The sequence below is a fragment of the Eriocheir sinensis genome, chromosome 32, assembly GCF_024679095.1.
Source record: "Eriocheir sinensis breed Jianghai 21 chromosome 32, ASM2467909v1, whole genome shotgun sequence".
NCBI classification, from domain to species: domain Eukaryota; kingdom Metazoa; phylum Arthropoda; class Malacostraca; order Decapoda; family Varunidae; genus Eriocheir; species Eriocheir sinensis.
Window position 1 is genome coordinate 16,177,816 of NC_066540.1, and position 18,129 is coordinate 16,195,944.

Genomic DNA, 18,129 nt, shown 5'->3' on the forward strand with positions numbered 1-18,129 from the left:
ATTTTATGTAGCGTTCTCTGTTTCAGAGCTTAAGAAAGGACGACTAACTAATGATAATATATTTTTGAGCAGTGGAAATTATTAGAAACCGAAATTAATAAGGAAAATGGCATATGAAAAAATATTTAATATGCTATTCGATTTTTCTGTAGCGTACTCAGTTTCAGAGCTTAACCCTAGAACTGTAACGCTTAATTTGACTAACACAGAGAGTAACGTGTGTCTGGCAGGACCCGCTGAAGACAATATTGAAAAAAAATACAAATATCATATTTCTTGACCTCCAGAGCTACAAATCTCTAAAAATGCATATTCCAGCATACAATCACAGTATTTAAATCAAAGTTTTTACGCACACTCATTTTTTGTGAGTTAAAAAATAAAATAAAAAGTAAAAAATAAACGGTAACGCATATAATACATATTTGAGACACCTCTGACACGAAAAGCAATTCTAAGTAAAATTCCTTTTTCTTGGATGGATGGCCTTCATGAAGAACGATGGCAAGTCCCTAGCATCAAAAAAGTGATGTGCCTGGAACACATGAACACGACCAGGAATAGGCTTAGCAGTCATGTGGTGAGTGCCAATACAATTGTCACATTCAAAAATAGATTAGATAAATTCATGGACAGCGATATTAGGTGGCGTTAGATTCACGGGAGCTGAGGTTCAAAGGAGCTGCCTCGTACAGGCCTACCGGCCTCCTGCAGACTCCTATGTTCTTATGTTCTTATGTTTTTTTTATTCTACCTCTAATTTAGGATGTTTTATATTTATAAAGTCACATGCATACATGTAACATGTATATTTGCATAAAAGTTTGTATTCTGAAAGAATTTCTCTATTTATGAAGAAAATGGAGCTCGAATATTAAAAAGTAAAGACAGCGTGGGTCCGCCCGGACCCAGCGTTACTGTTCTAGGGATGAGGCAAATGGCATATGAAGGTTAAAATTGTAATATGAAATCTGTTTTTTAAGTAGCGTACTCAGTTTCAGAGCTTAAAAAAGAACTAAAAACTATTGGTAATATACTTTTTAGCAGTGAAAATTATTAGAAGCAAAAATTAATGAGGAAAATGGCATATGAAGGCTAAAATAATAAGAAGTTCGGTTTTTCATGTAGCGTACTCAGTTTCAGAGCTTAAAAAAAGTGAAAACCAATGATAATATATTTTTGAGCAGTGGGAATTATTAGAAGCAGATATCAATAAGTAAAATGGCATATAAAGGAAGAAATATTAATATGAAATTCGGTTTTTATGTAGCGTACTTAGTTTCAGCGCTTAAAAAAGGACGAAAAATTAATGATAGTATATTTTTAATCATAAGAAACAATTAAAAGCAGAGATTAATGAGTAAAAAAACATATGAAGGTTAAAATTGAAATCTGAAGGTCGGTTTTTATGTAGCGTACTAGGTATCAGAGCTTAAAAAGCACGAAAAACTAATGATAATACATTATTGAGCATAAGAAATCATTAGTAGCAAAAATTAATGAGGAAAAAAACATATGAAGGTTAAAATTGTAATATGAACTTCGGGTTTTATGTAGCGTACTTAGTTTCAGAGTTTAAAAAAGGACGAAAAACTAATGATAGTATATTTTTGAGCATAAGAAATTATTAGAATCCGAGATTAATGAGGAAAAAAACATATGAAGGTTAAAATTGTAATATGAAGTTCGGGTTTTATGTAGCGTACTCAGTTTCCTGAGCAAAAAAGCACGAAAAACTAGTGAATCCTGCAGTAATTGTCTTTAGTCTCCCCTCGGACTAACTTTTCATCGTGAACTCAACTATTCTCTCTACTGTCATGTCCTCTGAGTATAAAATATTGGTCTGCATTCGTTTTCTTCTTACTCATCTTCAGGCGTTGATTCTCTCTCTCTGTCGTTCGAGAGCCATTGTTTGCTCTAGGCTAGGCTAGGTAAGTTTCCATAATACTAATATTAATTCAACCTTGATTATTCTCTATAGTTCCCCCTCGGACTAACTTTTAATCGTGAACTGAACTATTTTCTACAGAGCAGAGGCGAATAGGTTGATTTCACTCCCATTTCAATAATATAACACATTTCCAACACTCTTAAGGTGATCTGGAAGCACCTATGACATACCTGTTAGGCGCAGTTTGGAGCTGGAGTGGCCATAGCTGATAAAAACAAGGTAAATATGGTCACAACACTGGTACTGTCGTCTGCTGCACTCCGCTTCAGCCTGATGACGTCACGAGCTAATGGTGGCTTCTCCCCGTGAGACGAGAAGAATTTGAGATATCTCTCCAATATCCAGTTAACTAGCGATTTATATAACATAATATGTGCACTACGTTATCATTGGTACGTGGCACAATGCATTTCTAGGCTCTTCCCACAGCTGGAAACACGTCCATTAATGCACTTTTCAGCCTATATCTTATTGGACTATGTTCTGTTGCCTGATAAGCTTGGATAGGCTGGCGCATTGGTTGGTGAGACCTTACGGTTCTTTGCCTGACGGTTTACTCAAGGATGGCTCGTAGGGAAAGGTCATCCAGGTAAGAAATCCAGGTAAGACGCCGCAGCCAAGATGGCCCTAGCCGAGGTAAACATTACGCCGCTCCTCCTCTCATCTTACGCAGCTAAATGCCTCATCCCCCGCACCTGCCACTCCGCGCATGGGATAACATGCTTATCAATACCCTCCACATCACCTCCGTGGGCCAGTACCGCGCCAAGTCCTCCCCACAGCCGTGGGTGAGGGAAACGTCCCGCGTCCTAGACGTGGCCTGACGCGCCTCCGCCTGGCTGGCCACAACAACACAACGCTCGCGCCTCCGCCTGGCTGGCCACAACAACACAACGCCGCCTGGCCCGACCCGCGCCGCCCTGTGCAGGACACCACCGACCACCTGCTGCTGCCCTGCCCCGCCACCACCCCCAGCGGGTGCTGCTCCACACCACCTCCGCGTCCTGGACGTGCTGCCCACCTTTGACCTGCCCACGCTGCTGGCGGCGGCAGGCGCCCACCCTCAGGGCAGGAAGCTGTCATCCGCCTCACCTGCGCCTCCTCAGGAAGACGGGGCAGCTGACGCGCCTGTGAGGACCCACAGGACGACACCGGGGCCCATGTGACCGAAAACCTAAAACCTGACCTAAAACAACAACAACAACAACACACCCGTCACAGTCCTTCAACAGTAACAACAATAATAGCACCGTAAGTCTACTGGTTTCCATAGCCTTCCCCTCGCTTTACAGACAGGCAATGCTTGTCATAAGGACAGAACTCTAATAAGTAATAACATATATGTAAACAACATTACGAGGTCCAATAAAAATTAGGGAAATCACTAGGAACAAGGGGTTTAATATTAACCCGGTACCTGCGACGGGCCAAATTTGTGACTCTACTGTGTAGCAACGACAGGCCAAATTTTTGCCATGATATAAACCCCCCAAAATAGATGATGCATAAACTGATCACAAATGCATTGATATGTGTATATATATATATATATATATATATATATATATATATATATATATATATATATATATATATATATATATATATATATATATATATATATATATATATTATGAAATGGTTTGTGTGAGTGTTGATAAATGTGATAAAGGGTTAAAATGAAACCTAGCCCTCCCAACATAACTTGGCCCTTCAAGTGTAGTGCGGCGACGGCCTGATGAACGAGCCTCCCATAACCCACTTAGCCAGTGGGGTACCTCTTTGGCCGACTCGGTAAGGAGTGGCTCTCCCGTCACGCTGGTCGCGGGTTCAATCCCAGGCAGCCGGGGAATACCCTCTCCTTGTTGTGATTAATTTCTAGTGTGTTTCGATACATGCAGAGGACGTGTGGGACCGAGAGAGTAATAGAAAAAAGAGAATAGAAAATCTCGTCATTAAACAAGCAGTAACATGCAGTTCATCCTGCACCCTTTCTATATGAAATAAAGAATTTTGAGTATTACTGTCATTGCAAATGTTTATTTATTGCATCATGGAGGTCTTACCTTGGCTTATTTCTTTGGTACTCTTTTACCTGTGGAGGTCTTACCTTGGCTTATTTCTTTGGTACTCTTTTACCTGTGGAGGTCCTTGAATATGGATGTAGGGCAATACAAATTCATTTTCATATATTGCTTCACAAATATTATATGGACCCATGGTACATATCAGAGCTAATTTAACAGAGGCCTTAGTTCTGATATTGATGGTGGTATACATTGTTTTAAGTAAAACTACTACTCATATTTCAAAAATTATATGCCGATTTTGATAACACTTGGTAACTCACTTTTTCTCCTTTTCTTTTGTTGTTAGCTTCCCTATCCAGAAGATTCCTGATGTCTACCCCTATTTAAGTTAGATTATTAGTCTTCTCAGCAGAGATGATGTTTTTCCTCTATTTCAGAACATGTCTGACAATGAGGTAGAGAAATTTGAAATTACTGACTATGATTTGGAACATGAGTTTTCACATCGCCCAGGGAGGCGACAAACAAAAGAGCAGCAGATCTATGGGATGTGGGCACAGGACAGTGGAGGAGAGGAGGTAAGTTTGGTGTAGATTAAGAATCCCTATACAGTAAAAGTCTGTTAGTCTGGAATACAAGGGTCATATACCTTCCAGATTTTCCATGTTAGCAGGACGTTCATCACACTTGGTCCGCCAATCACCAGTATTCAGTACCTGCCCCAGACTTTTACCCCACTTAGTATGGCACATTTAAGCTCCACATCTAAGAGATAAACTACAACAATTTTTTGAAGACTTGCATTACATGTAAGCAAAGTCTGCACCATCAGCGGCAGTCACGAAGTGTCCGCCATTTTCTTTTTGACTCAAAGGACTTAAATATATCATAGATCACAAATTATTCATTAATGACTGCTTCCTTTTTAATAATCAGGTATTAAAATTATGAAATGGACTCAGCTGATACACATAAACAAACAGATAACATGTTGGTGAAGGTGATGCCATGTTTGCCATTTTCTTTTTGGCAATGGTGATTGTAATGTGCCACCTCAGTGATATAATGGGAGCCGTTATGGTGGAAGAATACAGCTAAAACCAAGAGAATTTAGGAGGCAGGAGGGTAATGGACAGCCACTGGGGTGTGTTCAGAGCTACCAGCCAGCAGGTGTCACCATCGACTATGTCTTTGTGCCCAAGAAGCTTGAACTATTCTGTCATTTATCTTAAATTACCCGTGTTTCTCTGGGACTTGTAACAATGACACTTCAATACAATAAGTGATACTTTTGTTAATAAAAATATAGTTGATCATTCTCATTGTTTTACTTATTGGTAAATGAGAGAAATAAATGACCATTGCAAGGTTCACCCCATTAAAAATCATTCTTGCATGAAGGCCCTGCAAAACCAAGCAGAATCGGACTTTTAAGAAAATTATATTTATATTACTTTGTTTGCTGCGTATCTGCTTAGCGCGTGTCTCGCCTTTGACGAAATTTATCAAAAAACATTAGGGCGTCAAGCAACTTGCTTCCCCCCCTCCCCCAACACTAGGAAGGCCTGGTGTTTGGGTCTGCTTCCAACATCACACTCCACCCTCAACTGACTGCTGCTACCAAGAGGGGGGCTGATACTGGAAGCGGAAGCCAGTGTTGCCCATGGAGATCAAACAATGGATGCTATACTTACTGTCAAGATGCTTGACGCCCTAATGTTTTTGATGAATTCTGTCAAAGGCGAGACTGGTACACCCTAAGCTGGTACTCAGCAAATATTGTAATGTAATTAGAATTTTTCTAAAAGTCCAATTTTGCTTGATTTTGCAGGGATTCATGCAAGAAAGATTTTTAATGAGGAGAACCTTGCATTGGTCATTTATTTTCTCATGTTTACCAGTGAATAAAACTGAGTATGACCAACTACATATTTATGAACACTTATTATTGAAGACTAATTGTTACACAGGTAATTTATGGTAATTGAAAGAATAGTTCAAGCTTCTTGGGCACAAAGACGTAGTTGGTGGCAACACCTGGTAAGGATGAATATACCCCATTGAGTAAACACATTGTGAAATGAGGGATTCAATGTCGGCATGTGTTCAGAATTTGATATGGTTTCAGTACTTTTGGATTTCTTTTGTTACCAAAAAATACTAAAATTAACTTGGCTGAAAATTTTGAACCATCGTGATTTCCGGAGTAAAGGACGCCAGATTATTGGACCCTTACTGTATATACTAGTTGTCCATTAGACTTTGGTGGCATTAAGTTTATTTTGTAATCAAATATATCCAATTCAAAATTTTCATGATTCTGCTTTGCTGTTTTTTTATATTTGAAGATTTTACAGTATACTTTGGCTTTCTAAAACAGAACTTTTAAGCTTTATAAATACAAATGTTCATGGGATATATATATATATATATATATATATATATATATATATATATATATATATATATATATATATATATATATATATATATATATATATATATATATATATATACGTACATGGGTTGTTCTGCTATATTTCATGCTCTTTGCTTAATGATGGTGACAGAAAATGGTCCTAATATTATATTATTTGATTTCATAACATTTATGACAAAGATTTCTTTTATATCATACAAAGTGTGTGTAAAATTAAATCAGCAAGCAAATCTGGCATCTTTCAAGTTTGTGAATGCTCCAATTGGATATTCTTCAAGAATTTTTATCTGTTTCTTTAATCACTGGGAGAAGTTTTGACTGGTTTTGTTTTGTGATAAATGTTATAATTTTCAGGATGGGCCGGGTGATTCAGGAGGCAATATCCCTCTTCAATCACGGTTCAGTGTTTTACATGGAGGACTCAATTTTGTATCTGGTGGCATACAACAGGCTGGCAAGAAAAATGAATCTAAAGAAAAAGGTGATGGGTCAGAAAATGACTCTGATTCTGAACCGTCCACTCGACCAATGTTTGGGGCTGGTGGAGCTGCTGATTCAAGGTAATTGTTTTTTTAGCATTGCTTGCCTGCCATAACTTGTTGAAAGGAAGCCTTGCATTTTACATGTACCTATTATGATACCATAAGAGGATAAGGCAGAAAGCAGGGGTATATACCTTATTTTGCGGCATATAACGTGCACCTTTTTCATTTAAAAAGGGCAGAAAGTTACCCCTGCGCGGTATACGCCGAACATACAGATTTAGATTTTTTTTGTCTGTCTTTTTCTGCCACAATTTTTAAGTTTGCATAGGGTTTTATGGGTCAGTGTGGCTCCTAGGCTGTCACACAACTTTGTGCCATTCTCATATGACATCACCTAAGAAACAAAGTACAATAATAATACTGCCAGTTTTCAAGGATCTGGTTTCAAAACAAGTAGCATTGAATCGATAGTAGGCTATCTATAGTAACACTTTCCGTCATTGTTGCCGAGCGTACGCACCCGTCCCTCTAAACCAAGGATACAAAACTTATTCCTTAATACAATGATTCCCACCTGTATGAAGTTACTGTAGAATATATTTTTTATGTGATTATATTTGGTATGCCTATGTGAATGAGCTATGTAGGAAATAATGACGGAAAGTGTGCATTACTTTATAGATAGCCTACTATTGCCTGCAATGCTATATTGCTTGTTTTGAAGGCCCCGTTCTCCCTTGAAAACTGGCAGTATTATTATTGTACTTTGTTTCTTAGGTGATGTCATTGATTGTTAAAGTAGAGTGCCGTCATACAATTAAATTACGAATATTTTTTAATCAAAATTTGGACAGACTTTAGTATGTTATTTTGTTGAGTGGGCTCAGTAAACATTTGACTTAGGTAATTATCCTCTAAAAATTTGATCATTCTATGTGACTCGCCCTCTGTATCCAACAGTGATGCCCAGTCAATATGAGGGAGATTAAAGTCTCCTAATATCAGTGAGTTGCTGTTATTAAGTGACTACCTTAAAACACTACATTTCAACATCATCTTCGAATGATTGCCCCGGAGGCCTGTAGGTTATGGATATATTTAGATTGATTTTTACTATATTTACTCACACGCACAAATGTTCACTGTTACTGGTGTTCTGTCAGTGGGTTACAAATAGCTTTTGACGTAAAGGGCGACATCACCACCTGCAGTCAACACGATCTTTGTTGAAGAGTGTAGCCATCTATGTTTTATTCTGAACTTAAATCAATATTTGTAGTATCAATAACTTTCGGTTACAGCAATTACATCAAAATTTTCTATTGAAACAAGACATCTCAATTCATCAAACTTGTTTCTTAGGCTATGCGCATTGAAACTGAAAATTTTTATAAGTGAACATTGAAATCTCCTAAGGTGGAGATTTCAGCAAAAGAAGAGTGAGTCAAGATGTACTCCTTTTTGGAATTCAAATCATTAAAAAAATTTACATAGTTGGTAGAGTTAGGTGAGAGATAAACAGCACAGATGTACTTAGTAATATGATGACAATGAAGTCTTAGCCAGATGGTGAAAAATTCTGAAGAATCAAGGTCGTGGGCACGAGAGCAAGTGATGTCATTGCATACGTAGACACAACATCCAGCTTTAGATTGAAAGTTAGGATAGAGATAGTAGGAGGAACAGAGTAGAATTTACTGTCAGTAGCCTTTGAGACCTGGGTTTGGGTGAGGAAGAGAAGGTGATGTTTAGAGGAGGAGAGATGGTGTTCCACATAATGGAAATTAAAACGAAGACCAGGAATGTTGCAGAAATTGAAATAGAAAAAGCTTGAAGAGCTATCAAGACACCTCTCAGGTCTATAACCAGAAAAGAAGAACTGTATATGTAGAACATTGCAGTCATGAGTTCCCAAAAACTTTATACTCCTGGAGAAATTAATTGTAGAAAAATAAACAAGCATAATTGTTTAAAAGTGCAAATGTATAAGTATGTACTAATTACTGCATGAGTTAAGGGTTAAAAAGTAGGTGCAAAGTCATCTAATTTCTTTTTATTCTTCTTTATTCTTACAGTGATGAAGAGGGAACCTCTGGACAACTTCCATCATCCTTTGGAGGTAAACAGTCTTCCAGTCAGTCATCTTACACTTTATCATCAAAAAGGCAGGAAATTGCTGGAATAAGGCGAGCAGGAAGAGGCGGTAGTGGATCAAGTCTTCTTGGTAGTGGTCTGGGAGACTGGGAAAAGTATACCTCTGGTATTGGCAGCAAACTTCTAAAAAAAATGGGTTTTGAGGAAGGCAAAGGTTTGGGGAAGAATCTGCAGGGCATTTCAACCCCAGTAGAAGCTAACAAAAGGAAGGGTAAAGGAGCCATTGGGTACTATGGATCAGAACGGTCAGAGAGATCACTGAAGGATTTTCCAGTTAATGACTCTGATGAAGAAGATAAAGAGAAATTCAAAGACCTCCTGCAGCAATGGAAGAAAACTGGAAGCAAAAAGAAGATTAAGTACATTTACAAAAGTGCTGAAGAAGTTATACAAGAAGGCAGGACAAAGAAGCTTAAACCAACTGATGACAGCCACATTACAAAAACCAAAGTTATTGACATGACTGGGCCAGAAACAAGAGTTTTAAGCAGTTATCATGCCATTGCTGGACAGAAAAATTTTGTAGATGAATATGAAGAAGACAAAAAGAAAAAATATGAATATTTTGATCTCCCTGAGCTGTTACACAATCTCCAGATTTTGTTAGAGAAATGTGAAGATGACATTATTCGGAATGCTCGAACAATGGATCGAGAGAGTGACAGAGTTGTCCACCTGAAACATGAAAGGGAAAAATATGAGACATTAGTAGAGAGAGAGAAAAAAGAATTGGATAGCCTTGATCAAGCCCTGGCTCTGGTAGGGAGCCTGGAATCATGTCATAAAGAACAGACGTTAACTTTAAGTGAAGCCACAAGCATTTTTAGTGAACTTAAATCTAATTATCAGAAGATATATAATACATTTGAAATTCCATATCTGGCTCCTACATACATAACACCTCTCTTGAAAGAATTGCTCAGAACATGGAATCCTTTAGCACAACCAGCAGCTCACAAGGAAGTGTTTGCAACATGGCAAAAATTAGTGGAAGTTGTAGATAGCCAACAGCAGCAACAACAACAACAACCAGACGGCAGTGTACCATTAGACCCCTATCACCACTTGGTGTGGGAGACATGGGCAGCTGCAGTAAGGTCAGCCATCATGGGACCATGGGAACCTCGGGACTGTACACCACTCCTGGCTGTCCTTGAGGCATGGAATTTTCCACTGGTGCCTATGTGGATCCAGGCCCATCTTTTGCAGCACGTGATCCTTCCCCGCATCACCAGAGCTGTGCAGAACTGGAACCCATTGCAAGATACTGTGCCTATCCACACTTGGCTTCACCCCTGGCTGCCACTTTTGGTGGACAACCTCCAGTCTGTATACCCGGTCATTCGTCAAAAACTCTCAGCTGCTCTCGTTCATTGGCATCCTAATGACCGCTCAGCCAAGATGGTCCTGCAGCCATGGAAGAGAGTGTTCAGTGATATCTCAATGACCACTTTACTACAGACTAATATCCAACCTAAATTAGAATCTGCACTTTTGGAAATGCCAATCACTCCTCACAACCAAAACCTGGATCCTTGGCACTGGTTTCTGGATTGGGATGACCTGTTGCCTCCTCAAATATCACTGGATATCATGGACCGCTGTTTCTTTCCTCAGTGGTACCAAGCCCTGGGTAACTGGTTGTCCACCAACCCACCTCATCAAGAAGTGATAGCTTGGTACAAAGGCTGGCGGGATCTTATTCCCAAAAGTCTGGCTAATCACCTCCAGGTACGACAGAAGTTTCAGCAGGCCCTGGGGGTGTGCAGTCGTGCTCTCAGTTATCAACTTGGTGCATCAGACCAGTTTAATCTTCTTCTGGCAGGACTTGACAAGTTAAATGAACCTCCTCCTCCTCCACCATTAGGCTCTCCTCCTCAACAGCGTTCCAGGGATTGGGCTGACATCATAAGCAGTGCACGACGAGATACCTTGAGTATGAGGGAGGTGGTGGAGCGCAGATGTCAAGAACGTGGCATTGTGTTTGTGCCCCTGCCAGATCGCAAGCATGAAGGTCGACCAGTTTACCGTTGTGGGAAACTCAATGTTTCCTTCAATAAGAATATAATTTATGTACAAACTGAAAGAGGGTGGATGCCAAAGAGCCTAACAACCTTGCTTGATGATGCCTAAATGTACAGAATAGTTGTTATTTTTAATAAAGTGCACCCATTTATGTAATGAAACAATTTTATTGTAATATGAAGGTGACATGAAATATCAGAATATTGAGAATGATTTCTGTCAATCTAAAACAGAGCAATTAGAAATTTTAGGATTGGAGGTTATTAAAACACACACACACATTCTCCATCCACACAGCTTACACATAAGCAATCACACGAGAAAGGGCTTTTTTTGTGACCGTATAATTTCTTGAAGTTAAAATATGACATGTTGTTTTTCACTCAACACAGTACCAATGACATGCATGTCCCCAACTCTTTGCTCGAAGTGTGAGAAAAAGAGAAAGCGAAAAAACTACATACATAAGGATTCGCTAAGCCGCTAACTTTAGGGTGGAATATCTTGTGCTCCATAATACCACTTCCAATCAGTTCTGGGTGCAATGACTGGCATTTCCATTACTTTCACATCATTTAAGACTGTTTTCGTCAAGAAAAAAATCCAAGATGTCGCTGGCACTGACAAAATCGCAAGGTGTCATATTTACCAACGTTTTACGGGTTAAACATACTTTTGTTGTAAAATTACAAGCAGAACATTATATTTGGGAAGGTCTTTATTTTAAGAGTTTTCCATATGCATAATTACATAAGCATTGGATAAGCTGCATTTTTTAATATAACCAATAATGGTGGCTACTACATGTGTGCATACACAGTATTTAATGAAGCAAATGTAGTTGCCTAATATGCATGTGCTGAATACAGAAAAAAAACTTAGGATTTTAAATTCTTGGCCCTATCTATTCATAATGATCATTAAAATAATATTGCACTTGACAAAGGTATTAAATGGAAATTAACATACAATAATATCTAAGCAATACTGTATATATGTAGGTTGATTAGACTAGAATGACCAACTGTATAGTTTCAAGTAGGGCTGGGCGGGACCTGATTACTGGACCCGAATCCCGCGGGTCTGTCAGAGGCACAGGGATCCGATTACTTTTGTCTGGTAATCATTTAACCTTAAAAAAAAATTGTTTCATTGACCCATCGACTTCAGTTAACTTGATGCTATAAGTGGCTGAGAAATGGGTAAATGTGAACCAATTATGAGACTAGCACAACAGCATGGAATGTACATTAATGTGTTCCTCTCATAACCATACAGCTGCTATTTTTTTCACTAATATATGAGTGTTGGATTGTTCCTGGATGGTTTGGATTGCAAAGTAAATTATTTGTGACTGCTGGCATCCAGCCCTGATGCTCAAGAGCAGGAAAGAACTGATGACCAAGTCTGTTGTACAGTACATTATTAGCCATCTTTACCATTACACACACCAGGGGTGAGAGAGACTGAGAGGGTAAACTAAACTGACCAGATTTTAGATCTGGATCATGTAAGGGTTGTTGCCACAAGTCGCCACGGCCTCCAATTTACTCCAATTTGTGGTCATGCGAATTGGACAATACCTGTACCAACCCAGTGACACTAAACATGTTTGGACATAGACGTACTGAGGTACACGGGTTAAAATACAGCAGAATGAAAGTTTGGCAAAGGTCATCAGAAAACATGCTTCTTTTCTTTAAATGTACAGTTCAAGTATAATTTTGTGAAGCGAAAATTAATTTATTTTTCCAGTCATGTGAAATCAATTTACAAATGTCATTTGATATGAATGGCTATAAAAAAAAAATATTTTCAAAGTGTTGTTAGCCACATGCATTAAATATTCAATTGTTGCAACATAATTATAAAATGTAAATGAAAAATTATGTGAAACGGAGTTGCAAAACTAGTCTTTTCAATTATCAATTTGAATGCTAGTCACTTCAAAGCATAATTATTGTACTTAAAACTTGCATTTGAACAGATACAAAATAGTAAAAGATAATCCTGGCCCTAAGCACACATAAGCTAACTTAAACTGACAAACAATGGCTATAAGTAGACAGATTTACAGGGTAATGAATATTTAACCTGTTCCGTAGAGGTCAGTTAAGTTAAAGTTGGCACCTGTCTGCTAGAGAAAACATGATACCACATCTGTTTAATATTCACTGACCAAATGTTGTTTGCATAAGAATTTGGCATATACATGTTATTATTTTCTTAGAGCATTTCAGTATTGCTCTTTGAAGGGTGGGAATGGACTTGTTTCAATAAAGGGTATAAGGCAATATATGCCCAAACATAGCCTACTGCAGTTGATATTGAAGCTCACAATAGATTCAGCATTTCTTGGAGTGTTTTCACCAACCTGATTCTACTGCATGGTGTGGTCACAACATAACTCCTCATCTCGTGTCCATCCTTATACTTTACTGGGTGAACAGGTGCTATAAAAGTGAAAGAAGACACCTTGAATTCTCTGATTGATTGAGGAATATAATCTTTAATCTCTGAATGAATAAACAAAATGAGCTAATGATCATTGTACGACCATGCTTCTTAACCCGGTAGCAGCGATGGGACAAATTTGTGGCTTTACCGTGTAGCAGCGATGGGACAAATTTGTGGCTTTACCATGTAGCAGCGATGGGACAAATTTGTGGCTTTACCATGTAGCAGCGATGGGACAAATTTGTGCCATGATATAAACCCCCCAAAATAGATGATACATAATCTGATCACAAATGCTTTGAAATATATTATGAAATGGTTTGTGTAAGGGGTGATCTTTTCTCATTTTTCTCGCTTGGAGGGACCATTAAGAAACACGATCCCCGCTGCTACCGGGTTAAACTGTAACAACAATCATTTGACAATTCAAAAACTGTTCAAAGGAAATTTTTCTATAATTATTGTCCTGTTTTAGTTCACCATTAACGCTGGTAAAAGTCCATACAGAAACAATGAGCTTCACTCAACTATATTATACTTGGCACTCTATAAAAGAGAGAAAGAAGAGAAAAAAAGATATATGATGAAGATGCAGTGACTTGAGTCTGTACATATGGATCTTACTATGTACATAGGAAGATTTTTTTTATGGGTAAGCTATTTCTGCATTACCTTATGATATATTTTTCCATTTCAATAAAGATTTATCATTGGAGAACACTGGACTTAATATCTTCTGTCATAAAAAGATCTGTTCATAGAATTTTTGAGAACTTCTGCATATGTCATCTCTAATTTCCTTAGCCTGGCTACTTCAACAGATGGATAGTTGATTTTTGTTACTGGCTTTCTTTTTAACTCTGTGTCTGATCCTGAATGTCTCTGTTCTGCATTTTCCTGCTGTGATCTGTGGTGCTTTCGTGACCTATGATGTTCACAGCGCCCTCCACTCCGTGATGAGTTATAAACCACTCTGGTTTTACTAACCTCTGCTGGGGCTCCATCTTGGGAATGTGTGTCAGGAAAATCATCTTGTTGTCTATGGTTGTGATAGTTGTGATGGTGAAGGCCATCTCTGTCCCTTTTTTGGTATCTCTGATGACTGTGATGCTGCTGTCTTTCATGATAAGAGTGATGTGCATTTTGGCTGTTGTCTGCAGGCTGGGGCTGCTGTTGTTGAAGACAAGGATTCAACTGTGTAATTTGTTGCTGTCTTCGCCGGCGTCTCTGTCTACTTGATGGTCTTGAACCACCCCCAGAGCTAAGATCCAAAGTATCTGGGCGAAGTGGTCTGATATCCGCACTGTTCTGTTCACTGTCAGAGGTACTTGTTATCTGTTTCTCTATTCTTTCCTTTGAATTTGGGTACTCTCTAGAAACTGTGTCATTGTGCTCAGATAAAATAATCACTTCCTTTTCTTCAAATGATTTACTGCCAACATTTGGGTTATCCTGGTTTGTGTCATTTTTTCCTTCAGACTGAAGAGATTCCCTATTCTCAGTCTCCTCCTCTACTGGAAATATCACAGACTGTCCATCCAATTTGATATTGTTATGTTCCTTAACTCTTAAAGGAGTAGGAACAGAAACTATCTTTTCAGTGGAAATATCTGTTTTTTGTGATGCCTTGCATGGCTTGGGGGGCTGAGACTGTGTATCCTTCTCATCAACAGTTTTCTTTAAGACAGTAAAGATTTCTTGAAAGAGCTTCTTATATTCTGGAGTGGACTGGAATCTCCTGTCACATGGATTGACTGGGGAGCTGAGGTCAAGGCATTTACTATGGATGGTTGGAGTCAAGTCATCCAAAATATCAGCTTGTGACACTAACAGCTCTTCTCTTGTCTGAGTACTTTTACTAATGAGATGACTCTCACCTTCTGAGAAACCAGAAGAAGTAGTATCCACTTCTGATAAATCTAGCATGCTTCCTTTGGGATTATTAATAACACTGGGCTCAATATCACAAGTACAGGTGCTACATCGCTGACACTTGGAAGGCAGGGTTGTGTTTTGAGATGTTGGGTTTGTCATTGAAATACTCATCGGTCCTGACATACCATCGAGTCCAGGATGAACCACACTTTCCTGCTGCTGCTGCTGCTGCTGTTGTTCTCTAGCTTCTAACAGAGCTTCATATTTTTCTATAAGAATGCGATAAGAGGTGTCCAGCTCAGACAGAAGAGAGTTATGTGGAGCATCACTGGCCTCTGTACCAGGAGATGTGCCTTCAGATCCCACATGGTTCACCACCTGTCCAATTGATGCCAAAGATTCCTGGGGGAATAAAAGTATTTTGGTCACAAAACTGATTAAATATATATATATATATATATATATATATATATATATATATATATATATATATATATATATATATATATATATATATATGAGTAAGACTTATTTATGAAGCATGACTCTCTTAGGATGCATCAAAATATCTAATGATGATGCATCGACATAAAGATATACTTTACATCAAGGAAGTGCATCATGTTACCTATTCAGGGAATAAAGCACAGTCTGTCAATATGTAAAGTAAGTGAGGCACATTCAGTCAAATACTTGGTCAGCAGTGTACGTGAAACATGTATAATGACATGAGAAAATATGTTATGTCTTAATAATATTCTCACCTGTATCACCAATATGTAGTGATTGCAGTTAGTCTATAAACTATTATACAGATTAACATACACACACTACTCATTCAAACTTTTTTAATTAGTGTACTGAATGAATGATGAACAGAAAAGGATAGAAATGATAAAAGCATTGGTGTTTGGAAAGGTAGATGGCAGGTGTTGGTGAAGCACACTTGAAAGGAAATGGTGTGTGGGAGTGTGAAAGTGGTAGTGGAGGGAGGCTGCATTCAAACTAAGGAGGAATGTTATCAACCATATTCATGAACTTTGATGATGAGAACACAAGGGCTGAGGCTGCTCAAAAATTGGAGTCTGTTGAGCAACTTAGTACCAAGAGTGTTGGAAAGATGAAACTAAAGATAATGATATGCAATGTGAATAAAGAGGAGACCAAGGAAAAAATAAAGGAGACCATCTTAGAACGCATTGAGTTCTTACACACAATTCAGGGTGTTGAGAATAAGATTGAGCTAATTAGCGCGACAAATGGAATTTTGATACAACAATTATAAGTCAAATTTGAAAAAAACTGTTTTTTTTTCAAAAATGTTCACTTTTTTTCCACTTATCTCCATAACTGTTATAGGTTTTTTATTTTTCATGGTTTCATCCTAAAGAACAGATCATTACCTATACTGTACAATGGTAGTTTCAGATTTCTTATATGATGTATAGTTGATGAGTTAGGCTTGAAAGAAAAAAAATCTTTGGTAACCCTGCCCCCCGCCACACACTAACCCGTCCACGACCACTAGAGAGAGTCAACTGAAGAGATTTTTTGTTCGCGTCACCAGTCACCCAGGAAAATTTCCCGGCAAGAGTCCATCAGCTTACCTCAAGCCAACATGCGTTAGCTTGTCTACAGACCAAGTATCACACATCAATGAGAATTACAGAATTTTTGGTGAATTTTTTTGTCCGTGACGCAATAGTCGCGTCAATCAGAAGCCGTGCTTTTTGACCAGACAATCATAGTGACATATACGTCGCGTCCACGTGCGCGATAGTGTTAATGATCTCCTTTCTATAACACTCTGCACTATCCACTCCTATGCTGATGACTTTACTCTGCGTTACTCCACATCCTTTAACAGAAGACCCTCCCTACAGGAATGAAATGACTCTAGGTTACACAGGGCTGAGTGCTTAACCTCACCTCTTGCTATCACTTCTGAATGGGGCAGGAGGAACTTGGTGTCCTTCAACGTCTCAAAACTCAGTTTCTCTACCTGTCAACACCCACCTACTGTGACAAACAAGCTGGCAATTTTTCACTCATTGCTGAGTGGACTAACTTAACCCACATGCTGTCCGAAAGACTACCTACCAACCCTGACACCCCATATTTTTTCTCAAAGAGGATCAAAGATGAGATCCCAGGGACAGCATGAGTCAAGCAAGATGGAGCCACTATAAACACTTGCCTCTGCCATAATGGGCTTGGGTCAACCACCAGGCCCCACCAAGAAAGACTATCAGTGCTTTAAAAATAAAATTATCAAGACACCTCTCAAGCCATTTTTAATACTCCTTTTGAATTTTCTTCCCGTTTTCCTTTTAGAAAGCTGTTAGTTGTGTGGGCTTTCTTTTGTAGCATTTACTTTTTGACTGCTTTCTCTACTGTAAAAAATAAAAAGTAATTTGGCGTGGGAGTTGGACAATTATAACATTAATGTACCCATTACCATTTTACATTAATAATGTGCACAAATTTATAATGTTTGGAATAATTTTCACAGAAATTATGAATGCAACATTTGGTATGAATGTGTAAGATATGAGTGAGGAATGGTTTAATGGGTGAAACATGGTGCTTTCAGATGGCTTAGACCTGAGATGTGAAAGAATAAAGATGACTTTGTGAAGTCAGTAAATGATGACAGGATTACAAGACAGGATGTCAGTGAAATGAATCACAGGACTGTGTATCAGAGTGTTG

The 18,129-nt window shown here is 38.5% G+C and overlaps 2 protein-coding genes across 6 annotated transcripts in view; one reads left to right on the forward strand and one right to left on the reverse strand.

Annotated features, from left to right (window-relative positions):
* Nucleotides 1–2,818: 2,818 nt before the first annotated feature.
* Nucleotides 2,819–14,254, forward strand: LOC127006274 (tuftelin-interacting protein 11-like). The gene is made up of 4 exons (XM_050875926.1): nt 2,819–3,202; nt 4,419–4,559; nt 6,776–6,981; nt 8,982–14,254. Exons 2-4 carry the CDS (start codon nt 4,422–4,424, stop codon nt 11,191–11,193), a joined length of 2,556 nt encoding a protein of 851 aa, XP_050731883.1. The 5' UTR covers nt 2,819–3,202; nt 4,419–4,421; the 3' UTR covers nt 11,194–14,254.
* Nucleotides 11,786–18,129, reverse strand: part of LOC127006273 (uncharacterized) — a 31,368-nt gene continuing 25,024 nt past the window's right edge. For all 5 annotated transcript variants that reach the window (XM_050875922.1, XM_050875924.1, XM_050875923.1 and 2 more), the window contains one exon: nt 11,786–15,819. In XM_050875922.1, the coding sequence (XP_050731879.1) occupies nt 14,269–15,819 (1,551 nt within the window). In that variant the 3' untranslated portion in view covers nt 11,786–14,268. The remainder of the gene's footprint in view (nt 15,820–18,129) is intronic.

Bases quoted from the DNA above. Each gene is read 5' to 3' on its own strand.
- LOC127006274 (XM_050875926.1), top strand. From the start codon at position 4,422: ATGTCTGACAATGAGGTAGAGAAATTTGAAATTACTGACTATGATTTG. The intron at 4,560-6,775 runs GTAAGTTTGGTG...TATAATTTTCAG, and splicing joins AGGACAGTGGAGGAGAGGAG to GATGGGCCGGGTGATTCAGG. The intron at 6,982-8,981 runs GTAATTGTTTTT...TTATTCTTACAG, and splicing joins GGTGGAGCTGCTGATTCAAG to TGATGAAGAGGGAACCTCTG.